This window comes from Ruditapes philippinarum, unplaced genomic scaffold (assembly GCF_026571515.1).
Source record: "Ruditapes philippinarum isolate M1 unplaced genomic scaffold, ASM2657151v2 ctg12445_1_1_1_1, whole genome shotgun sequence".
NCBI lineage: Eukaryota > Metazoa > Mollusca > Bivalvia > Venerida > Veneridae > Ruditapes > Ruditapes philippinarum.
The window spans coordinates 1-26,875 of NW_026860814.1; the positions used below are offsets into that span (position 1 = coordinate 1).

General features: G+C 34.2%; 1 protein-coding gene across 1 annotated transcript; it reads right to left on the bottom strand.

Annotated features, from left to right (window-relative positions):
• Positions 1–851: 851 nt before the first annotated feature.
• Positions 852–26,569, bottom strand: LOC132713458 (kelch domain-containing protein 10-like). The gene is made up of 10 exons (XM_060696066.1): positions 26,428–26,569; positions 22,227–22,357; positions 21,911–21,995; positions 15,152–15,372; positions 14,214–14,356; positions 10,003–10,093; positions 9,351–9,441; positions 7,662–7,709; positions 5,669–5,808; positions 852–1,752 (listed from the first exon to the last, which is right to left on the bottom strand). The coding sequence occupies exons 1-10, from the start codon at positions 26,489–26,491 to the stop codon at positions 1,543–1,545; spliced, it is 1,224 nt and encodes a 407-aa protein (XP_060552049.1). The 5' UTR covers positions 26,492–26,569; the 3' UTR covers positions 852–1,542.
• Between the last annotated feature and the right edge of the window lie 306 nt (positions 26,570–26,875).

A 26,875-nucleotide genomic window follows, 5' to 3' on the forward strand; every position in this document is an offset into this window, starting at 1 on the left:
TTAAATGAGCAAACTTGATAAAAGACTACCCAAGAATGCTACAGACAAAGTTTGGTGATCATCCATCAATTAGTTCTGTAGAAGAAGATGTTTAACAGGTTTTTCTATTTTCAGCTCTGCTGACCCCTAAAAGGGGCCAATTGGAATGACATGAGCAAATTCAAGTGTGACTGTCACAAGGATGCTACAGACCAAATTTGAAGTAAATCTGCTTTGTAGTTTCAGAGAAGAAGATGATTGTTGACGCATGACGACGGACGCCGGAGCATCCCCCTTTGATACTAATAGCTCACCCTGAGCTTTCGGCTCTGGTGAGGTAACAATTCATTAACATTTACATTGACTTGTGAATTCCACATTTTGTGTACATGTGTTTTGTTTACCCTTGCCGAGCATATGTACTTGAATGTATTTTCATAACTACATATTTCATTTTAATACAGAAATATTTATAACCTTTAGATATGAGGTTATAACCCAAATATTTACAAATAAACCTTTATAAATAAAAATCATTTTATGTAATTAATTCAGACATTATATCAACTGACATAAAATCTTAACAAATCAGGTTTTCTGCCAATATCACTTACATAAATGCGGGGAAAAAATCTCTAACAAACACAGCCATAAATTAGCAACAAATGATCAAAATATCAAAACAATAGGGGAGCTGTCCATGGAAGTAATTGTATATATGGAGCCAACTGATTGTCAACCAAGCTGAACTGCTAAAAGCTAATCCAGAACAGCTGAAAACATGGTTTCAAGTCATGTTCTTGTTCAATAATATAATTATGCAAGAAGAATCTTTTAATGAGGCTCCCTACCATTCACAACAAGAGCTGTCGGAAGGACAGCAACGCTCGACTATTCTTAGTGCTTGATAGTAAAAAAAATGCTTGATAGAGTTACCTCCTCCTGTTTACAGGTTGGGGTCATGATGGTGAACAAGTGTGCAAAGTTTCAAAGCCATATGTCAATGGACTTTGAAAATATTTGAACTATTACAAAAACTTAAACGTAAATTCTAAGTCGAAAAAGGGGCATAATTCTGTCAAAATGCTTGATAGAGTTACCTCCACCTGTTTCCAGGTTGGGGTTATGATGGTGAACAAGTGTGCAAAGTTTCAAAGCCATATGTCAATGGACTTTGAAAATATTTGAACTATTACAAAAACTTTAACGTAAATTCTAAGTCGAAAAAGGGGCATAATTCTGTCAAAATGCTTGATAGAGTTACCTCCTCCTGGTTACAGGTTGGGGTCATGATGTTGAACAAGTGTGCAAAGTTTCAAAGCCATATGTCAATGGACTTTGAAAATATTTGAACTATTACAAAAACTTTAACATAAGTGGTTACGCCGATGCCGACGCTCGGGTGACTGCAATAGCTCTACTTATTCTTATCGAATAGTCGAGCTAAAAACACTTGTTAATTATTGGCTAGAGTATCAACCCCATACTGCATAGTTACACTTGGGACTTTTTTTTACATAAAATTGGGGAAAATGTTTTTTTTGTGTACCCTATCAACTATCATCACAAGATTAAATCCAGACAGTGTCTTGGTATTCCGAGAGCTATTAAAGTCTGGTAGTCCTGTTTACAGATTTCAAGATTTAAACTCTTCACCACAGTGTTAAAGGCCAAGAGTTTCAGTGGTGGTATCTGAACCCACATGATCTGTAAGGCATTGGTTCTCTGATCATCAATTCTGGTCACTCCTCCAAATATAAACATACACCCATCCTGAAACACAACAGAATTTACAATAAAAGATAAGGGTAGGTTCTATCATTCAAATCCACCCTATTGTTATGTTAATAAGATATGATTTGAAATTTTTTCTTATTTTCAGCTTTTGCAGGCATGCTATTAGTAGACTCATGATTTTTACCCAAAATTAAATTGTGCTCATTGGGAGCTTAATATTATCTACTGCATGCTATTAACACCTCCCAATCTTTATTTAGTTTGATGCTTCTAGGTATTGCTTTGTCAAAATGGCAACCTGGCTTAAAGGAAAATGCATTTTTGACTTTCGTGGAAATATTTTAGAAAGCATAAACAAGAGGGCCATGATGGCCCTGGATCGCTCACCTGACACAACCGCATCTAAGCAATGTCTTAAACAAGCATCATGACCAAGTTTGATGCGACTGAGTCAAACATGTGACCTCTAGTGTGTTATAAAGATTTTTCCATATTTGGGCAATGTGACCTAATTTTTGACTGGACACGACCCATATTCAAACTTGACCTAGAAATCATCAAAACAACCTTCCTGACCAATTTCCAGGAAATTTGGATCAAAACTGCAGCCACTAGAGTGTTAAAAAGATTTTTCTATTTTTAGCTCCTGTGACCTAGTTTTTGACCAGACATGACCAATCTTAGCACTTGACCCAGAAAACATCAAAACAACATTCTTGACAAATTTCCTGAATATTTGAATCAATACTGCAGCCACTAGAGTGTTAACAAGCTTTTTCTATGTTTAGCTCCTGTGACCTAGTTTTTGACCAGAGATAACCCATCTTCGAACTTGACTTAGACATCATCAAAACAACCTTCCTGACAAATTTCAAGAATATTTGGATGAAAACTGCAGCCCCTAATGTGTTAACAAGCTTTTCTATTTTTAGCTCCTGTGACCTAGTTTTTGACCGGAGATGACCCATCTTCGAACTTGACTTAGATATCATCAAAACAACCTTCTTGACAAATTTCCAGAACATTTAGATGAAAACTGCAGCCATTAGAGTGTTAACAAGCTTTTTCTATTTTTAGCTCCTGTGACCTAGTTTTTGACCTGAGATGACCCATCTTCGAACTTGACCTAGAAATCATCAAAACAACCTTTCTGACAAATTTCCAGAATGTTTGGATGAAAACTGCAACCATTAGAGTGTTAACAAGCTTTTTCTATTTTTAGCTCCTGTGACCTAGTTTTTGACCACACATGACCCATCTTCGAACTTGACCTAGAAATCATTAAAACAACCTTCCTGACAAATTTCCAGAATATTTTAATCAAAACTGCAGCCACTAGTGTTAACAAGCTTTTTTCTATTTTTAGCTCCTGTGACCTAGTTTTTGACCGGTGATAACCCATCTTCGAACTTGACCTGAAAATCATCATAACAACCTTCCTGACAAATTTCCAAAATATTTGGATGAAAACTGCAGCCACTAGAGTGTTAACAAGCTTTTTCTATTTTTAGCACCTGTGACCTAGTTTTTGACCGGACATGACCCATCTTCCAACTTGACCTAGATATCATCAAAACAACCTTCCTGACAAATTTCCAGAATATTTGGATGAGAACTGCAGCCACTAGAGTGTTAACAAGCTTTTTCTATTTTTAGCTCCTGTGACCTAGTTTTTGACCGGACATTACTCATCTTCCAACTTGACCTAGATATCATCAAAACAACCTTCCTGACAAATTTCCAGCATATTTGGATGAAAACTGCAGCCACTAGAGTGTTAACAAACTTTTTCTATTTTTAGCTCCTGTGACCTAGTTTTTGACCGGAGATGACCCATCTTCGAACTTGACCTAGATATTATCTAAGCAACCTTCCTGACAAATTTCCAGAATATTTGGATGAAAACTGCAGCCACTAGTGTTAACAAGCTTTTTCTATTTTTAGCTCCTGTGACCTAGTTTTTGACCAGACATGATCCATCTTTAAACTTGACCTAGATATCATCTAAACAACCTTCCTGACAAATTTCCAGAATATTTGGATGAAAACTGCAGCCTATAGAGTGTTAACAAGCTTTTTCTATTTTTAGCTCCTGTGACCTAGTTTTTGACCAGACATGACCCATCTTCGAACTTGACCTAAATAAAATCAAAACAACCTTCCTGACAAATTTCCAAAATATTTGGATGAAAATTGCAGCCACTAGAGTGTTAACAAGCTTTTTCTATTTTTAGCTCCTGTGACCTAGTTTTTGACCAGACATGATCCATCTTCAAACTTGACCTAGATATCATCTAAACAACCTTCCTGACAAATTTCCAGAATATTTGGATGAAAACTGCAGCCTATAGAGTGTTAACAAGCTTTTTCTATTTTTAGCTCCTGTGACCTAGTTTTTGACCGGAGATGACCCATCTTTGAACTTGACCTAGAAACCATCAAAATAACTTTCCTGACAAATTTCCAGAATATTTGGATAAAAACTGCGGCCACTAGAGTGTTAACAAGCTTTTTCTATTTTTAGCTCCTGTGACCTAGTTTTTGACCGGAGATGACCCATCTTCGAACTTGACCTAGATATCATCAAAACAACCTTCCTGACAAATTTCCAAAATATTTGGATGAAAACTGCAGCCACTAGAGTGTTAACAAGCTTTTTCTATTTTTAGCTCCTGTGACCTAGTTTTTGACCGGAGATGACCCATCTTCGAACTTGACCTAGATATCATTAAAACAACCTTCCTGACAAATTTCCAGAATATTTGTATGTAAACTGCAGCCTCTAGAGTGTTAACAAGCTTTTTCTATTTTTAGCTCCTGTGACCTAGTTTTTGACCCGAGATAACCCATCTTCGAACTCGATCTGTATTTCATTGAGACAAACATTCTGACAAAGTTTGATGATGATCCAATCAAAACTGTGACTGCTAGACTGTTAACAACCCAATTATTAGAGTGTTAACAAGCTTTTTCTATTTTTAACTTGTGACCTAGTTTTTGACCAGAGATGACCCATCTTCGAACTTGACCTAGATATCATCAAAACAACCTTCCTGACAAATTTCCAGAATATTTGGATGAAAACTGCAGCCTCTAGAGTGTTAACAAGCTTTTTCTATTTTTAGCTCCTGTGACCTAGTTTTTGACCCGAGATAACCCATCTTCGAACTCGATCTGTATTTCATTGAGACAAACATTCTGACAAAGTTTGATGATGATCCAATCAAAACTGTGACTGCTAGACTGTTAACAACCCAATTGTTAGAGTGTTAACAAGCTTTTTCTATTTTTAGCTCGTGACCTAGTTTTTGACCAGAGATGACCAATCTTCGAACTTGACCTAGATATCATCAAAACAACCTTCCTGACAAATTTCCAGAATATTTGGATGAAAACTGCAGCCTCTAGAGTGTTAACAAGCTTTTTTCTATTTTTAGCTCCTGTGACCTAGTTTTTGACCCGAGATAACCCATCTTCGAACTCGATCTGTATTTCATTGAGACAAACATTCTGACAAAGTTTGATGATGATCCAATCAAAACTGTGACTGCTAGACTGTTAACAACCCAATTGTTGACGACGCACGACGCACGACGACGGACGCCGGACATAGCCCCATCACTATACCTCACCTTGACCACTTTGTGGTCAGGTGAGCTAAAAATAACATTGTTGACTGGTCCATGTCAAAGTAAAGATAAAACAGATGAGACTTAAACAATATGCCTTGTATATCAATACATGCAAAGATGACAAGGGTGGTAAAATCAATTGTCCAGATTGTTCCATAGCCTATACGGACAAATGTAAATTTTCAAGAAAATACCAGTTCTATATAAATATCATATGGACAAGTTAAGAAATGCTTCAGATAAAAATGGAAAAATTAATCAAAACAGATTTTTCCGGCCCTGCAGATGATAAAAATGTTAAGTAAAAAATTACAGCTTACGTTTGTAACTGCAGCAGAATGAAAATAGACGGGTTTAGGTAAAGGCACTTCTAAAGCCGTCCACTGATATGAAGGAAGATGAAATCTCCACATATCTTCTAGAATACCATCTGGTGAAAGCCCGCTTGATACAAACACATCTGCTCAAATAGAATAGATTAGAATTTAAGGTATACTATGCTCAAATTTGATATTAGAAAATAATGATAATTGCTACACAGTAACTTTGTAAATACAAAATTAACATGTTTTGTCTTCACACAAAGTAAATATGTTTTAATTATTTAAAATTACAGGTGGAGGAAGACCTCTGGTGCCCCTCCATGCATTATTTCAGGCACGAACCCCGACCTGGGTAGAACCACTGACGTTTCGTTAGCTAGCTGGATAGCTTCCTCACATGAAAGAATCCATAGTCCCTGCCAGGATTTTGACACAAAGTCATGAACTACTAAGCCACAGACGTCCCCACTATCTGCTTACAATTAAATAAAATCAAATTAAAAAATTCTGCATTTAAACTAATGATATACAATATTTGTACTGAATATATGCTGAAACACTTTTTAGACAAGCATTTGATAGTATTGCGGGCAATACAGTAGTCCCCTACCGGTCCCTCAAAAAGTTCTTTAATTGTCATACACTCCTGTGTATTGCCATTTATAATGAATTTGAGGATGAAGTCTGTATTTGAAAATATCAACCACAAAACATAATAAATAAGTTTGTCTATATCACAGTAATGTGTTAAGTTTCCATGCTTAGTAAGGAAATTATGTTTATACAACCTTGTCATATTATTACGATGTGGGATTTTAAAGTAAATCCTATAAGGAATGAAGAAGTTGGAGTGAAAATACCAGTTTCTCGAAAAAAATCTAAGTTCAAGGGGACATAATTCTGGAAATAGTCTTGCTAGAGTATTTAACCTTCTCAAAAATGTCGAGTGATAATAAGAAAACATATATATGAAGTTTGAAGTAGATACATTAGGAAATAAAGAAGTTATTTAAAAAGACAACATTTTTTCCCCTAAAAAATCTAAGTTCAAGGGAGGTAATACTGATATTTTTTGTGCTAGAGTTATAAACCTTGTCACATATGATGTGGTTGATGACCAGAAACTTATATTTAAAGTTTGAAGTAAACACCTTAAGAAATAAAGAACATATAGTGAAAAAGCTGAAAAATTTAAATCAGAAATCTTGAAATTCAGGCTATTTGTTGCCATAGCAACCAGAATTTTCAACATAGGAAGAAAAGAAAAAGATGTGCATAATCTCCAGACTGCCATCTACCCACATTTCAAGTTTCATAAAAATATTTTCAGTTCTTTTTGAGTTATCACTGGATCCAGTTTATGTGTTAAATTTGCCATAATTTCAGCCTATTTGTTGCCATAGCAACCAGAATTTTCAACATAGGAAGAAAAAAAAAGACGTGCATAATCTCCATACTGCCATCTATCCATATATCAAGTTTCATAAAAATATTTTCAGTACTTTTTGCGTTATCGCGGGATCCAGTTTTGTGGACGGACGGACTGACAGACAGACAGACAGACAGATGGACAGACGGACAGACAGACAGACGGACAGACGGACGGAGGGTAAACCTAAAGTCCCCTCCGGTTAAACCGGTAGGGGACTAATAACTAAACTTAGCAGTATGACTTGGATTTTTTCCCCAGCTCAAACTCGGGTATATGACTGGTCAGAAACCAGCTTAGAATGTACACTGACCAGTGAAAATCCTGAGATTTGACACAGAATTCACTGACAGAAATTCAGAAATAAATTTTATAACCTCAAGGACAGTACTGGTTAGTTTCAGGTAGCAGCTCAAGAGGGGTTCAAGTATGCTTCAAGATTGAATGGCAATCCAGCTAAAATAAAAGTATTTAAACTAAATTTACAGAATGATAATTTAAGAAATTTCAAGCGTTAAACATCAAATCATTTTATTTACTAAATTTTTTATAATTCCTTACCATCTTTAAATCTCACACAACTGTGACATCTTCTACAGCCTGGGAAAACTGTTATATAAAAATATGATAAAAATGGTTATTTTCTAATAATATCAACAGAATTATTTTCTAATAATAACAACAGAAAACAGGTCTATATCATTCAAGACTGTCTTGATCAAGACGGTTGATTTTTTTAACAGCCATTGATGAAGAAAACATACTTAAAAGGTCCAAAATAGCACATTTGTGTACTTTCAAAGCAGCCTTTTTTGCTGGGTTTTAAGTCTCATCATAATTGTTAAGGTTAATGGGGTTTTACAGTAACTTCCAAGCTTTACTGGTAGAGGGAGACCTCTGAAGTCCTTTCATATATTACTTAAGGCAGCAACAGGTACATGAATAGAACCACAGAACTTCTGAAAGGTAACTGGATTAGCTTCCCTACACGACAGAATGTATAATAAATGGAGAACTTGAATCAAGCGTAGTTTTGGAAAAGTGAAGGTCAGCACATTAACAACTCGGCTATAGGGACCCAAATAAAGCTGGATACATATACTAAATACATCTAAAAAGCTATACAATCAATTATCCACAATGTTTTGGTAATGTCTGAACAGAAATTTAACAACAAGAGCTGTCGGTAGGACAGCAACGCTCGACTATTCTTAGTGCTTGATAGTAAAAAAAGCCTTGATTAAAAGGTAAAATTTTCTCAGTAAAGAAAAAGGCAAAAATTTTCTTTAAATCCATATTACAGTTATAGGCATTGGAGAGAGTCCTATTATGCTCTCAAAGAAGAGTTTAAAATTTCAACATGTTTCAAAGCCTTATGTCAATGAACTTTGAAAATATTTGAGGTATTACAAAAACTTTAACGTAAATTCTAAGTCGAAAAAGGGGCATAATTCTGTCAAAATGCTTGATAGAGTTACCTCCTCCTGTTTACAGGTTGGGGTCATGATGGTCAACAAGTACATGCAAAGTTTTAAGGCCATATGTCAATGGACTTTGAAAAATATTTGAGGTATTACAAAAACTTTAACTTAAATTCTAAGTCGTTAAAGGGGCATAATTCTGTCAAAATGCTTGATAGAGTAACCTCCTCCTGTCTACAGGTTGGGGTCATGATGGTGAACAAGTGTGCAAACTTTTAAAAGCCATATGTCAATTGACTTTGAAAATATTTGAGGTATTACAAAAACTGTAACGTAAATTCTAAGTCGAAAAAGGGGCATAATTCTGTCAAAATGCTTGATAGAGTAACCTCCTCCTGTCTACAGGTTGGGGTCATGATGGTGAACTAGTGTGCAAAGTTTCAAAGCCATATGTCAAAAGCTTTGTAAATATTTGAGGTATTACAAAAACTTTAACGTAAATTCTAAGTCGAAAAAGGAGCATATATCTGTCAAAATGCTTGATAGAGTTACCTCCTCCTGTTTACAGGTTGGGGTCATGATGGTGAACAAGTGTGCAAAGTTTCAAAGCCATATGTCAATGGACTTTTAAAATATTTGAACTATTTCAAAAACTTTAACATAAGTGGTTATGCCGACGCAGACGCTCGGGTCACTACAAGAGCTCTACTTATTCTTATCGAATAGTCGTGCTAAAAAGTGTCCCTGTTATTCAATCAACATGAATCAAAATTCTAAGAAAATTGAGTAAAACATTCCCTAACAAAAGATTATTAAAGAACACAAATACCTTTTTTCGAATCTCCCTGGCCTAATTTTTGTTCACTTGGAAATGTCATGACTTTTTCCCAAGTTTGTTTATCCAGGTCAAAAACATCAATCTAAGGAAATAATCAATTTTACATTAAATCACTGGAAAACAACTCAAAAACAAGCAAAATATAATAACATGATTTTAATCTTCAAGAAGAAAAACCCCCAATCAAATCAAGTTTTCCGCTGACTTGGTGTTTGGAAAATTTCTCGTCTTTGTGAAAGTTTAAATCATATAGTGTCTGTTTAAATTTCTTTAATAATAAAAAGTTTACACTTAAACAATAAAGAGTTTACACAGCGGTAAAGATCACATTAAATAGTAGACGAACATAAAATACAGATAGGTAAGTAAAGATTTTGTGCTTTCCGAGAATATAACACAAATGCCACTAAACATGTGAATATTTATACATATATGTTATAAACTTATGGCTAGGTTCTGTAGACAAAATGGTAAATGTTTTAGAATTCTATCAAACTATCGCAAATGGTTACCCAATAAGACTGAGGAATGAAGACACTATAAGTTGTAAAAGTTTCATTAGTTTACAACAAACAGATTTATTACATACCGGGAAGAAATCTTGAAGGGGTTTTATAAATATAGAAACATTCGACATACTGACCTTATCGAGATTAAATGCAGAATAATTGACACCTGCTCCACCACCAAACATGAGTAACTTCTCTTTATAATAAATAACTTCATGTCGATATCTGGAAAGTATTACAACGTTTTTTACTAGTAGTACTTAACAAATATTGAAACTTCAAATCTCCAACATGAAATACTCTGATTAACAGTTGTGATTTTTTAGCAACAAAACTTTTCAATAAGTTTTAAGTACAAAACACATTTTTAGAGCACCATGTGTTTTATACATGTACTTTTAGAAGGGTATAGCAGAGTTTTTCTTATTATACATGCAAGTCTGTATTTTCCACATTTTTCATTTCAATATGGTCACACGTTGATCTTACAAAGACATTATATTACAGGTGAAGTGCTGACTAAATATCCAAATTTTGATGAATATCATTGACTTAATCCTTCTACATTTATTTACCATTTACAGTATCAAGGTTAAAGCAGCATGTCTCCAGATTAAAGTTTATTTTCAAGCATTAAATCATTGGTAATATTAAGTCTGATATCGCACAGATGTAAGAATTGCTAATCGTTATGCATGTGCAATCTCAAACCGGAATAAACGTACATATATCCCTATGTATATTGTAGACAGTTCATGAGAACCATATTTAGCCGTGTTTCTGTTAATATGATTTGAATTTACGTACTTACATATTGTGTATGAACTATATAAAAAAACATTGATGGCGATCCATTTGTAGTTCAGCATTATATGTTTGAACAACACTCAACAGTCACCAACAAATCACTTTTTACCTCCAAAAACGACTACGAACTTGACGATCCTAGCCCTTGTATGGTGTTCAACTTATAAAGTGAGTTAATTTATCTAAAAATAATCACTACTTACATGTTTAAATATCCAACATAAAAATATTACTTTATTTCAACAAGAATATATATTTAAAACAATAACCGCTTCCTTTGATTTATCAAACATACCACTTTTTTAGAAGTGTCAGTGCTCTCTGTTTTAGTCGTTATCATGTACATGTTTGTAAGTACTTGTACTCTCGGTTTTCATCATATTAGGCCTTAAATTGTATCAGATTAACTTGACATTGGTAATATTAATGAATTAACATTAGAAAAGATCTGAAATATTATGTTCTTGATCAGATGATAACCTTATATTTCATTGACCGTATGACAGCCATTAATGCAACAAATTTGAGCGGGGTGTGGTCAGTGCAGTTCTAATTTTCTAATTACCTTCGGATAATAACTAGATTGGATTGCAATATAAATGACTGGCAGGTCTGATTGCCCCCTTAGAGTATGTTGACACCACTTGAATGTGTGAAAAACATAACCATCACAGGTCATAAATTATGTAGCATATTACACGACTGGAGGTCAGATCCTTGTTCACACAGATCAATTAAGTTTTATTACCCTTTATGGTGGGGCTTTATCATAGCAACATAATTATATTTCACAGTGAGAAAGACACAAAAAAAGACAGGATTAGAAAGATAAAAAATAAAGAAAGAAAAAATACACGTTTGTTCATTTATCGAAATTGAGGATGTTGATCATTTAAAAGTGGATAGTTCATATATTATGAAAGTAAACAAATTATATAAACGCCGTAAATTGCATATTTTGTCACATACATTAGAGCCTTGAAGATTTTTTGTCTGTTTTACTTCTCTCTTTCTTTGTTTGTTTACGATCCATTTGAAAAATTGAATGGCTAGTTGTGTTTAAAAATCGGCGGCGTTTATTGTCGCGTTGACTTAGAGCACTTTAATGTCAAAAGAAAATCTTTTTTTTTTACATAAACAAAAACTTGTACAATAAGCTAAATGACACAGAACAATTGATATTTTGGTGTATTAGCGAGAAATATTCACACATAAGTATAACTGACATGAAGGTTAACAAAATAAGGTAGAGATATTCCTACGTCATCAGTTAGAAAGATGGCGGAAATTATCAATCACGTTACGGAAAATAAGACTTTTTAAATCATGGTTTTTTTTTCATCAAAGGACACCTTAAAAACACTTTTTTATTGTGTTTATTGTAATCTACGAATCCAAATCAATACAAGCAAATTCGTTGAATTTATATCCCCCGCCGAGTACTGGTTATTACTAACACAACAACTGAAGACATAAGGCTTTATTTATATATTTATCATGGCATAAACAGTAATATTCTTTGAACTTGATAAATATTCAGGGCAATAACAGAGCCATAACTCTGTGTTAAATAGTAATATCTGGAAATGCCAATGAGATGTATGCATACTGCATAACTAATCAAGGGCCATAAATCTGAGTTATAAGTGTCTGACTGGAACAAGGCGACTATATGCACATCTCCTCTTCGTATCCCATAAAGTTTTATTGAATTCCAGCCAGTAGTTACAGAGATGTAGCACGGAAACGATTATTGCTCTGGTTGTATACTGCATATGTTATCAAGGGCCATAACTCTAAGTTAAAATGTCTGACCCGAACAAGGCGATGATATGTCCATCTCCTCTTGGTATTGAAGGTTCCAATAAAGTTTTATTGAATTCCAGCCAGTAGTTGCAGAGAAGTAGCGCAGAAACAAATATTTTTCAATATGCATACTGCATAACTGATCAAGGGCCATAACTCTTGAGTTAAAATGTCTGACCCCAACAAGGCAAATGATATGCGCATCTTCTCTTGGTATTGAAGGTTCCCATAAAGTTTCGTTGAATTTCAGCCAGTAGTTGCAGAGAAGTAGCACGGAAACAATTTTTACTCAATATGCATACTGCATAACTAATCAAGGGCCATAACTCTGAGTTAAAGTGTCGGACCGTAACAAGCGGACGATATGCGCATCCCCTCTTGGTATTGAAGGTTCCCATAAAGTTTCGTTGAATTCCAGCCAGTAGTTGCAGAGAACTAGCGCGGAAATTATAATTGCTCTATATGCATACTGCATACCTAATCAAGGGCCATAACTCTGAGTTAAAGTGTCGGACCGGAACAAGCCGACGATGTGCGCATCTTCTCTTGGTATTGAAGGTTCCCATAAAGTTTCGTTGAATTCCAGCCAGTAGTTGCAGAGAAGTAGCACGGAAACGATTTTTACTCTAAATGCATACTGCATAACTAATGAAGGGCCATAACTCTGAGTTAAAGTGTCGGACCAGAACAAGCCGACGATATGCGTATCTCCTTTTGATATTGATGATTTCCATAAAGTTTCGTTGAATTCCAGCCAGTAGTTGCAGAGAACTAGTCCGGAAACGAAATTCGGACGGACGGAAGGATGGACGGACAACGCCAAAACTATATCCCCCTCCCGATTCCAGCGGCGGGGGATAATAAAACAGAAAAACATGCCTATTTTTTACCACAGACCTTTCATAATCATGTAAATTACCAAGAAGAGGTAAAAATATGCAATTTTACTACATAAGTCACAGAGTAGAAATATGATGATAGATATTGCAAAATCAGTCATTTATTGATTTATTGCCAGTGTCTATTCTAGGAGGGGCGATGGGGGGATTCACTCCTATTTTTGAGAATTGCCCCCTATTTTGTCAGAGGCAGGGTGAAAATTTTACATAGAGAAAGAAGGAAAAAATTCAGTAAATAAAATAGATTCTCACTTTTCGAGAAAAATCCCCCCTGTTTTTCAAATCCTAGAATAGACACTGATTGCACATCAATATGTGAATAATTACTTGAATCTTTTTACTTCCCCATTCAAATACCTATCATACACCCCATTCAAATACTTATAATAGTAAATACACCAACAAAATACACACCATCAATTAATACTCACATGACTTTTTCTGTTAAGAATACAATAATAAAATTTTTTAACTCTTATCCTGCTGAATTTCTTAAACAGACTTGTCAAGTTTACAATTTTGAAACTGTCCATTATCAAATTTGAACGGACAGATAATGCCATATCATAATACATCCCTGAGGTCTTTGGGTGTATGAAAATATATGATCACTAAACCTGCTGGGTCCAAGTGTTATTAATCTTTGACCTTTGCTGCCAGCCTTCATAATCATGCAGACTGACCTTATGTCAATAGGTCAGTTTTTGTATATAGATATTGAAAATCATTAATTTTAAAAATTCCTAAAAATTCAAAGCTGGGTAATTCCATTATACAAATTTAGGTGGATAAGGGTTTTCATTCTCAAAAAACAAGACCAATATACCAAGTACCTTGGTTGTGGAATATACTTTGAATTTGCTGGTATCTCCTCCCATGTTAGTAATTTCAGATCAAGTTTGTGTATGTTGCTATCATATACATATCCACACGTCCCGCCAATAACATATAAACAATTGTCCACCAGTGTCAGTGACTAAAATGTAAATGAGATTAAGGATTAATGGAACTACATGTAAAAGTTTACTTTGCAAACTAAAAAATTTTCTTACGAATAAAATTTTTTGTTTGGTTAGGTTTTAAGTCACATTTGATGGGGAAGACTTGAAAAACCTGTACCGGTATGTTGTTTGAGACACAACAGAACAGTTGGTTCTACTAACTATTACAAAAAAGAAACGATTTAGGTAATGAACATACATTTTCTCAAGCATAAGAGAAAGAAATGGTCTAAAAATGTAAAAATGACACAAAATGCAGGAAGTCACATTTTCAATTTCACAATCTACTGATGCAGCATACCCGCAAACCGTTTAAACCAGCTATTTTATCAAGCACCCAGTCCTGTTTTAAAGAAAAATATCACATAACATCAACATTATCAAGTTCATGTTGTAATTTTCCCATATAACTGGTGCAGTAAGCCGGTCGAGGTACCTTCGTACATTAAAATTTATTCCAAGTAAGAGTGAATACCTTAGGAGAATACTGACATTTCATTGGCTAGCAGATCAGTTTCCTATAAGCATCATCAACAGCTTAATGGTACACACTTAAGCATGATATTCAGAACTGACATTTAAAAACAATAGTTGTCAAACAATTCTACACAATGTTGACTGTCATAGTCTTACATTTATTATTTATTTTGCTACAGAGAAAGTGAATTACCTAGACAATTTAGTTTCAAGTACATATATAAAACAAGTTAATTTTATGATACAGTATAATCCAAAGCAAAAAAATAAGAGAGGTATACAAATCATCATACATGTCCATATTTAGGTCTTGGAACACCGTTGTCTTCTTCTTCATCGCCATCTTCATCATCATCATCATCATTATCATTATCATTTGCTGGACTTTTTGGTTTTAAAAGCACTTTCCATTCTAATGTGTCAAGGTCAAGGTCATACAAACAGTTTGTATTGGCACTCCCGAATGGGACGCCTGTTCCACCAAACTGTAACAAATGGTTCTTGACTTTTACAACTGAAAGCAGAAAAAAATATCATTTGTTTTAATTCCAATTATTGCCAGCATTTAAAACAAAAAACAAACAAGAGGGCCATGATGGCCCTAGATCGCTCACCTGACACATCAAACTCGACAATTACCTGACCAAGTCTCATGACAGGTGAGTGAAAAATGTGACCACTACAGTGTTAACAAGGATTATCCATATTTGAGCAGTGTGACCTAGTTTTTTACCCAGGTGACACATATTCAAACTTGACCTAGAAATCATCAAAACAAACTTTCAGACCAATTTCCAGGATACTTGGATCAAAACAGTAGTTGCTAACAAGATTTTTCTATTTTAAGCTCCGGTGACCCAGTTTCACATGCGATTTCAAACTTATCCGAGCAATTACCTACACAAGCATCCTGACCAAGTTTGATGATAATTGAGTCGAAAATGTGACCACTAGAACGTTAACAAGGTTTTTCCATATTTGGGCGGTGTGACCTAGTTTTTCATCCAAGATGACCCATGTTCGATTTAATCCCAGCAATGACCTAGACAAGTTTCCTGACCAAGTTTGTTGTAAATTGAGTCAAAATTGTGACCACTAGAGTGTTAACAAGGTTTTTCTATTTTTAGCTCCTGTGACCTAGTTTTTCATCCGAGATGACCCATGTTCGAACTCATACAAGCAAGTACCTAGACAAGCATCCTGATCAAGTTTGATGACACTTGTGTCAAAAATGTGACCGCTAGAGTGTTAACAAGGTTTTTCTATTTTTAGCTCCGGTGACCTACTTTTTCAACCGAGATGACCCATGTTCGAACTCATCCGAGCTTTAGCCTAGACAAGCATCCTGACCAAGTTTGATGATGATTGAGGCAAAAATGTGACTGTTATAGTGTTAATAAGGTTTTTCTATTTTTAGCTCCAGTGACCTACTTTTTCATCCAGGATGACCCATATTCAAACTCATACAAGCTATCACCTGGACAAGCATCTTGACCAAGTTTGATGATGATTGACGCAAAAATGTGACCGCAAGAGTGTTAACATGGTTTTTCTATTTTTAGCTCTTGTGACCTAGTTTTTCATCCGAGATGACCCATGTTCAAACTCATCCGAGCTATCAACTAGATAAGCATCCTGACCAAGTTTGATGATGATTGAGGCAAAAATGTGACCGCTGGAGTGTTAACAAGGTTTTTCTATTTTTAGCTCCGGTGACCTAGTTTTTCATCCGAGATGACCCATGTTCGAACTCATCTGAGCTATCACCTAGACAAGCATCCTGACCAAGTTTGATGATGATTGATGCAAAAATGTGACCGCTAGAGTGTTAACAAGGTTTTTCTATTTTTAGCTCCGGTGACCTACTTTTTCATCCGAGATGACCCATGTTCGAACTCATCCGAGCTATCACCTAGACAAACATCCTGACAAAGTTTGATGATGATTGAGGCAAAAATGTGACCTCTAGAGTGTTAACAAGGTTTTTCTATTTTTAGCTCTTGTGACCTAGTTTCTCATCCGAGATGACCCTTGTTCGAACTCATCCGAGCTATCAACTATATAAGCATCCTGACCAAGTTTGATGATGATTGAGGCAAAAATGCGACCGCTAGAGTGTTAACAACTAAATGTGAATGAAAAAATGTGACCGCTGGAGTGTTAACAAGGTTTTTCTATTTTTAGCTCCGGTGACCTACTTTTTCATCCGAGATGACCCATGTTCGAACTCATCCGAGCTATCACCTAGACAAGCATCCTGACCAAGTTTGATGATGATTGATGCAAAAATGTGACCGCTAGAGTGTTAACAAGGTTTTTCTATTTTTAGCTCTGGTGACCTACTTTTTCATCGGAGATGACCCATGTTCGAAATTATCCAAGCTATCACCTAGACAAGCATCCTGACCAAGTTTGATGATGATTGATGCAAAAATGTTTAAAAATTTTTAGCACTTGTGACCTTGACCCAACTGACCCCTAACTCCATCCAAAGTAAGAATAACATGTGAGTTATCTTCCTACCAAATATGAAATATATCTGTCAATAAATAAAGGCTGTATGGGCAAAAGTGTAAAAATCTATTTTTAGCACCAGTGACCTTGACACACTGATCCCTAACTCAATCAAAAGATAGAATTCCATGCAAGTTATCTTCCAACCAAATATGAAATAAACCTGTCAATAAATAAAGCCTGTATGGGCAAAAGTGTAAAAATCTAGTTTTTAGCACAAGTGACCTTGACCCACTGATCCCTACCCCAATCAAAAGGATGAATACCGTGCAAGTTATCTTCCTACCAAATATGAAATATATCTGTCAATAAATAAAGGCTGTATGAGCAAAAGTGTATAAATCTATTTTTAGCACTGGTGACCTTGACCCAACTGACCACTAACTCCATCAAATTTTATGTATGTTACTATCAATTATAAATGACATCTGTCTATAGAATATGGTTAATACACCTGTAAAAATGTAAAAATCTATTATTAACATTGGTGACCTTGACATTGGTGGCATTGACCTTGACTCAAATGACCCCTAACAATACCCAAAGAAGGAGGACCTCCCTTGGCATGTTTGTATTAAACATGAAAGACATCAACCAAAAATTAAAGGCTGTATGAGCAAAAATGTTTAAATTCATTTTCTAAACCAGTGACCTAGACCTTGACCCTAGAGACCACTTACTCCACAAAAAATTAGAGGACCATTCAAGGTATCCACCTACCAAATATGCAAATATCATTAAATAAACAAGCAATTATCATAGTATTGCAAGCAATCCATAAGTCCCCTACCGGTAAGAGCCCAAGCAACATTCTGAAGGGCCATTGGCCATTCACTTAGGTTCCTATTTTAAGTAAATTTGTTGAAAAAGTTCTTTAAAAGTGATCACAGGAAACAGTTTTTATGTACAGACAGACGGACTGAAGGACACTCTAAAGTTATTTTTTAAACATCCCTGTTATCAAAATATAACATTTTTAAAATCCTATCATGATTGAAGAAGTTGGAGTAAAAATTACCAATTTCTCAAAAAAAAGTCTAAGTTCAAAAGGGGCATAATTCTGGAAATAGTCTTGCTAGAGTATTGAACACTCACAAATGTTGAGTGACAATAAGAAACATTTATATGAAGTTTGAAGTAGATACATTCAGAAAAAGAAGTTATTAAAAAAAAACAATGTTTTTTTCATGAAAATTTTAAGTTGAAGGGAGGTAATTCTGATAAATTTTGTGCTAGAGTTGTAAACCTTGTCACATATGATGTGGTTGATGACAAGCAACTTATATTTAAAGTTTGAAGAAAATACCTTAAGAAATAAAGAACTTATAGTGAAAAAACTTAAAAACTAGAATCAGAAATCTTGAAATTCAGTCTATTTGTTGCCATAGCAACCAGAATTTTCAACATAGGAAGATAAAAAAGGATGTGCATAATTTCCATACTGCCATCTACCCATATGTCAAGTTTCATAAACATATTTTCAGTACTTTTTGTGTTATCGCTGGATCCAGGTTATGTGTAAAATTTGCCATATTTTCAGTCTATTTGTTGCCATAGCAACCAGAATTTTCAACATAAGAAGAAAAAAAAGACGTGCATAATCTCCATACTGCCATCTATCCATATATCAAGTTTCATAAAAATATTTTCAGTACTTTTTGCGTTATCGCGGGATCCAGGTTATGTGTAAAATTTGCCATATTTTCAGTCTATTTGTTGCCATAGCAACCAGAATTTTCAACATAGGAAGAAAAGAAAAAGACGTGCATAATCTCCATACTGCCATCTATCCATATATCAAGTTTCATTAAAATATTTTCAGTACTTTTTGCGTTATCGCGGGATCCAGTTTTGTGGACGGACGGACTGACGGACGGACAGACGGACGTACTTAGCAGACGTGTTTGTGGGGTTATTCCTTTGATCTCTTAACCCCACAAGAGCAAATTTTTTTAACCCCATAAGAGCATTTTTAACCACATAATACATGTCTCTACGGAGTGAACCCCATACAGAGTGCCTGTACATAAACCTAAACCTCATAATGTAGCTCGTCTGCTCAGACTGACGGACGGACGGACAGACAGACGGACGGAGGGTAAACCTTAAGTCCCCTCCGGTAAACCGGTAGGGGACTAATTAAGCAATTAAGAGAAATTTACGATAAATCCAACTTGCCGGAATAGGTTAACCAGACAAGGCCCTATTTTCAAAGTGAAAAAAGGGAAATAACTGGGAAATATGGATGGCACAGTTATATAACTTGGCAATATCATGTACTTTGTATTGATAAGTAAGTGTGGAAATTATGAAGCCATTAGTATAGATAGAACTTAAGATATTTCCAACTTGCCGTTTTAGGTTAACCATTATTCATTTTCTTAGTGCTGAAAAGGGCAATAACTTGGTAAATATAGAAGCCATAGTTATGTAACTTGCCCAGATCATGTACTTTGTATTGATTAGTAAGTGTGTAAACTAAAAAGCCATTAGTACAGGTAGAACTTAAGAAAAATCCAACTTGCCGTTCTAGGTTAACCTCGTACCGACAGACAGACGGACGGTTCAATTACTATATGCCCGGGGGCATAAAAATTATAAACATAACAAAAACGTGTTTGTTAAACACAAATGCCCCCTCTTCCTACCAAATATGAAATACACCTGTCAATAAATAAAGGCTGTATGGGCAAAAATGTTAAAATCTATTTTGAGCATTGGTGACCTTTACCAAACTGACCCCTAACTCCATCCAAAGGAAGAATACCATGCAAGTTATCTTCCAACCAAATATGAAATAAATCTGTCAATAAATAAAGGCTGTATGGGCAAAAGTGTAAAAATCAATTTTTAGCACTGGTGACCTTGACCCAACTGACCCCTAAATCCATCCAAAGTAAGAATAACAGTCATGCATGTTATCTTCCTATCAAATATGAAATACACCTGTCAATAAATAAAGGCTGTATGGGCAAAAATGTTAAAATCTATTTTGAGCATTGATGACCTTTACCAAACTGACCCCTAACTCCATCCAAAGGAAGAATACCATGCAAGTTATCTTCCAACCAAATATGAAATATATCTGTCAATAAATAAAGGCTGTATTGGCAAAAGTGTAAAAATCTATTTTTAGCACTAGTGACCTTGATACAATGATCCCTAACTCAATCAAAAGGAAGAATACCATGCAAGTTATCTTCCTATCAAATATGAAATACACCTGTCAATAAATAAAGCCTGTATGGGCAAAAGTGTAAAAATCTAGTTTTAGCACAAGTGACCTTGACCCACTGATCCCTATATCAATCAAAAGGATGAATACCGTGCAAGTTATCTTCCTACCAAATATGAAATATATCTGTCAATAAATAAAGGCTGTATGATCAAAAGTGTAAAAATCTATTTCTAGCACTGGTGACCTTGACCTAACTGACCACTTACTCCATCAAATTTTATGTTCCTATCAATTATAAATGTCATCTGTCTATAGAATATGGTTAATACACCTGTAAAAATGTAAAAAATCTATTTTTAACATTGGTGACCTTGACATTGGTGACATTGACCTTCCTTGACCCAAATGACGCCTTACTATACCCAAAGAAGGAGGACCTCCCTTGGCATGTTTGTATTAAACATGAAAGACATCAACCAAAAAATAAAGGCTGTATGAGCAAAAATGTTTAAATTCATTTTCTAAACCAGTGACCTAGACCTTGACCCTAGAGACCACTTACTCCACAAAAAATTAGAGGACCATTAAAGGTATCCACCTACCAAATATGCAAGATATCATTAAATAAATTAAGCAACTAAGAGAAATTTACGATAAATCCAACTTGCCGGAATAGGTTAACCAGACAAGGCCCTATTTTCAAAGTGAAAAAAGGGAAATAACTGGGAAATATGGATGACACATTATATAACTTGGCAATATCATGTACTTTGTATTGATAAGTAAGTGTGGAAATTATGAAGCCATTAGTATAGACAGAACTTAAGATATTTCCAACTTGCCGTTTTAGGTTAACCATTATTTATTTTCTAAGTGCTGAAAAGGGCAATAACTTGGTAAATATGGAAGCCATAGTTATGTAACTTGACCAGATCATGTACTTTTTATTGATTAGTAAGTGTGTAAACTAAAAAGCCATTGGTACAGGTAGAGCTTAAGAAAAATCCAACTTGCCGCTCTAGGTTAACCTCGTACGGACAGACGGACGGACGGTTCAATTACTATATGCCTGGGGGCATAAAAAATTTAATCAACAAACGGCAGTACAGTGATTTCAAGCCAATTATACTGCAAAATAATAATAATACTTTATTTATTCTTAACCAATAACCTTTTGAATTTCTTACAATTTCTGAAACTTTCCATTATGATCAATTTGGGGGATATCGAGATAAAAATTTAAGGTTGGTCAGCCAAAAGGATACAGCTTGGTCAGAAAGCATGGAAATGCAGGCTGGCCTAACTCTATACTGGGGGCAAAAGTTTGGTTCTAGCAAGTTATGGGTCAATATTTACATACGATGGTGGGATGCCAACTGTGTTGGTATGTCTCCATGTGTCTTCAACAACTTCCACTCTCCAGTCCAAATTTGATACCTCCACAACTGTTGAAAATAATAATACAAACCATTTACATAATTTGTTATAAAATATAAAATACAGTTTCCACATAACATTATAAACTGATGCAAAATTGCCTGTTGACAATTAATATAAAGCAAAATAATTCCAATGATATTTTTTTTAACTTTCAAAAAATCAGAATGGAAACTATTATATACACCTCTGTAATGCACTGTGTACATGTATCATTGTAATAAGTGTAATAAATAAACCTCTTTGAGCAATGGGTATGTATGATCTTCATCATCCAAGTCCCATAAGTCAGGATCATAGTTATATCCTCCCCAACTGTACACGTTTTTCTCATCTACAACAATTCTATGACCACTTCGAGGAATAAATTCTGTAGAAAATTAAATTATAACAATAATACAAATGTATGACAATTCACCATATATTTAGGATAAGTATTGTTTTTCTATTTGAACAATTCACTTAAAGGGACTCCACTGAGGTTTTTTGACATGACATGACTGGAAAAAAATTTTTTTTGATTTGTGTACAATCAATAACTAATGTGTGCAAATTTTCAGATTTAAATACCTCACTCTGTTTTTTTTTACAATATTAAATCACTTTTATTGTGCAAAAGGACTGAAAAGAGAAATGCATTCCAACACTTTTCACTCAAATCAGGCTAAGACTCACACAAACAATCGATATTCAATTTATTTCGGAATATATGTCTCTCTCATCCTGTGCAGATTTTACCATTTTAACTGCTTCACTTGATATTTGAAAGAATTTCCAATTTTCTGTTTTTACCCCTTTTAACCTCAGTGGAGCTCCTTTACCATATAACAATCATTAATTTATGACAATTATAAAGGGGACATAATTTTTGACAATTATAATACATTTGTATGAAATGAATTTGCTTTCTCAAAACTGCTTTCACTGATCTTGGATTGCAGGGTAATTAGTCTAGACAAAAAATCATCTGCAGTATTATCCGGAAAAGGCAAAATCCGCGCTGAACGTACTTCAAGCACAATATATATTTTTTTTATAGCTCTATACTTTCTTTACATTACAAAGATCAATAACAATATGTAAAATTATTTAAACATCTAGTGTGTTACCTAAGCTCAGTAATCCAAGGGCTGCTAGTTCATTGCAATCTGTGTCCAAAATGGTCACAGCAAAAATTTCCCCTTGCCCATGGATTGAACCCAGAGACCCTTGGATTACAAGTCCATACCTATCCCTATCGAGCTCAGTGGGTAGACAAAAACTTAATAAGTATATAAATAGTGTGTTTGTCTCACAATTTATAAATACCCAATACCAGAACTTACTGTCTATAAATAAAATGAAGAAGAATGACATTTGAAATTATGCTATTTATTTATTTTATAATTATAATTAAGAAGATGTAATTTTTATAAATTTGTGTTTCTATCTATAATCTAAACAATTTAAATTGATGCAGGTTCTGTTTGAAATACTCTGCTGCATATATTTGCTGATGAAAATATAATATTTAGACGGTGGTGGAAAAATCCCGGGATCCGGGACGCCCGGGATCGTATTTGATATAGAGGGAAAACTAATAAACTATATAAATTTGTGTTGATTATTGTCGTAATGAAAGACGATTAAATGTTAAGTTTTTATTCTTTATTGTATGTCATGAACGTTAAATTAATTCAACTTAGGATATAAATATATTTAGAGCTATTTATTAACAAACTTAAAATGTGGTACTTTATACCGGGAGGTACTTTGTACCGGGAATGTCCAGATATTACAAACAATACCTACATAAAAAATTTCTTTTGTATGCAAGTGTTTTTCACATTAATTTCATACAAAATATAGCATTATTTGAAGAAAATTCAAAGTTTTAATAACCCTATTCACATAACTGTGTAATAAGTGTAAAAACCAGTAATATTCCTAACGATTTTGACCCAACATGATATTTTGAATGTGTGTGTGCAATGCTTATCAAATTGTTACCCTTTTACTGTGTGCATGTGCAGTGAAAATTTCTTTTGGATGATTGTTATTTTTGTCAAAAAATGGTACAGTTGTTTAGGCAGTAGCGGATAGCTAAGGAGATCGGCGCTGCTTATGTCTTAAATAATAATATTCAGAAAATCAAATTGATACCTTTCAGTAGTCAAACTACTTCCCTTTTTAAAATAAAATACTTTTTAGCAGTATCTTTGACATTACATGTAGTACTCTTTGTTTATGTTCGGCATATAGTTCAGTTAGTAGCAGATAGCTTTGGGGAGTATGGGATAGGTGAAGGTCAATGAGGGGGAGTCTCAAAACGTTCTAAATTTAGTATTTACAAAGTACATGTCACAGAAACATGTTTTGGAGTTACTGGAATAAAAAATGTTACATTTGATAGTAATCTTTCAAATTTTTCTACATGTAAACCAAGGATATATATTATATGGCACATGATTTTACAACAATGTTTATTCAGATCAATGATTGGCATTTTCTCTTAAAACAAATCACAGACAAATCAAACAGAATAATATCAAACATCTGGAGTTTTATGTCCATGACACTTCCTTCTGACATAATGGGAAGTGTGTCAGCTAACATATGAACAGTGTCATCCAAATTATCAACAATAAGTGTTTAAAAAACAGGGTATAACATTGCCACCATCTTTTTTTTATTTGAAATTGTCCAATGTGGAAAACTGGGAACTGGTCCACCTGTTGCAGTGACAAAGACTGATTTTTCCACAACTTTCAAGTACATTTCTAAAGCAACTTGCTAAAATCTTTGGTGCATGGCCAATAGGTAGCCCTGCAATATCAGACAACATTAAGTTTCTTCGTTTATCTGTAATCAAAGTGTATAAATGTTTGTCAAATGATGTTAATTCTGACATCAACACTTGGACATCAATGTCTTAAATATTAGTGTATTCTCTGTCGATAATTAACCTAGTCTGTGGTTCAGTGACCAGCTATAATTTTGAATTACATACTACATGTATTAGATATTTTTATATATGTATCAATAGGAACATATAATCTTTTACAAAATGTACATACTTTCTAAAAATTAGTAGAAAAGTAGAGAAGTACTTCTTCTTGGTACCTATGGCACTTTTTACACATGGACTTTCATTTGATGGTTTCTTCTTACAGGGTTTACCCATCATTGGATTTTTAAAATGAATATAAAAAAAATGATAAAAAAATTATGATATAAAACTATGGGTAATATAATTATAGATTTTTTTAAAGAAATAACTATGGTAAACTATAGTTATGTTCAAACTATTACATGTCACAGTTGCATCATAAGTTGTTGACCAGATATTTATTTATATATTTATTTACTTGTAAATAGCTTTATTTATTTAAAAATTATTTATTTATTTTGTAACATCACAGTATACAAGCAATGATAACTATATAATATGTTGCAATTTAACAAATAAAAACAATATTTCCTAAGATCTGTATAGATGAATTAAAAAGTAAACTATATATTCTGAATACATAAATTACAAAAATTTTGCAATAAACTTGAGCTGAGCATGTGTATTAAGTATGAAAAATGAAACAACAAATTTCATTCAAAAGAGGTCTGTTTTACATTAAAGCTATTATTAATCTTATAATCTAGTTGAAAGAAGAGTTAATAATGATGGTATATTCAAAGTATCAATACAACTGAGTTAGAATTATAAAAAGATAGAATAAATAATATTATACCATTAAAACTTGGATATTTTTTTGTTAAAAGTGTACTTTTAATCCACTTTTGACGGCGTTTTGACAGATAAAATAAATTTTGAGACCACCCCCAAATGTAAAATCCGTTACTGACAGAAGCACTTGCTATTCATTTTCAATAATTTTTAGTGTCAGTACGCGTTATATCTGTAAAAGCTTTTGCAAAATTATAAACAAATGATTTTTACACCAAATCATGTCAATATTTCATTACTTTACTTGGTGTTAATCAGTAGTTTTCTGTTTATTTCTTTTGGAAGCGCTTATAAACAGTCTGACGGTGACAACATCCGGTTACCTCGTTCTGATTTATGTAAGAAAAACTCGCTGTGCAATTTGAAATAAATAAAACAAAATTAGCGACGGATGGCAAATATATCACTCTTTTGGATGGTATTATTTTGAAAAAGGCATATTTGATGGAAAGGAGCATTGTTACTGCCATGTTATCCGCTATACCCTAAAATCCGCTACTGCCTAAACAACTGTACCTTTTACAGAAAATAACTATTTTATCCTAGATTTTTTCTGTATTATATGATGGTGGGCCTAATAAGGCTTACACTTCCGATAGACAGTACAACCAGGATACTAACGGAAACGACTTAAGTTATAGGACTAAACCAGGATACTAGAGTCTCTAATGTATTTTCTTCCCAGGTCCGATCTACTCGTGATCGTGCCAGATAATTACCTTTCTCGGTTAATTTTTCCGGATTTTTTAGTTCGATATGGAGAGGGCAAATTGACTGAAACATGCCTCTGTAATACTAGTTTCTTTGAAGACTTCATGCGTTGTTAAATATGTATTTGCTGTTGTTGTTATTGTTGTTGACAGACGCTTGATAATTTGCGGTTGCGGTTGAATACCGCTAAATATTTTCCTTCTCTTTGTCCGAATGAACATATTTACGGAGATAAAACGGGGTGGGTGTGGGTTGGGGTGATGCGTATGGTAGGGAAGACGGGATGGCTTATGGTTTTGTTACATTACATGCCAAAAGATTTTAGAAAGATAAAAAGAAAGATGTAGATATTAGATGTAGTCCGTTGTCTATACCACAGGCACGAGTATCGGACCTGGGAAGAAAATATGACCACATTGATAAAAAACCTCTGTGTTCATCTTAAATGTTAGAAAA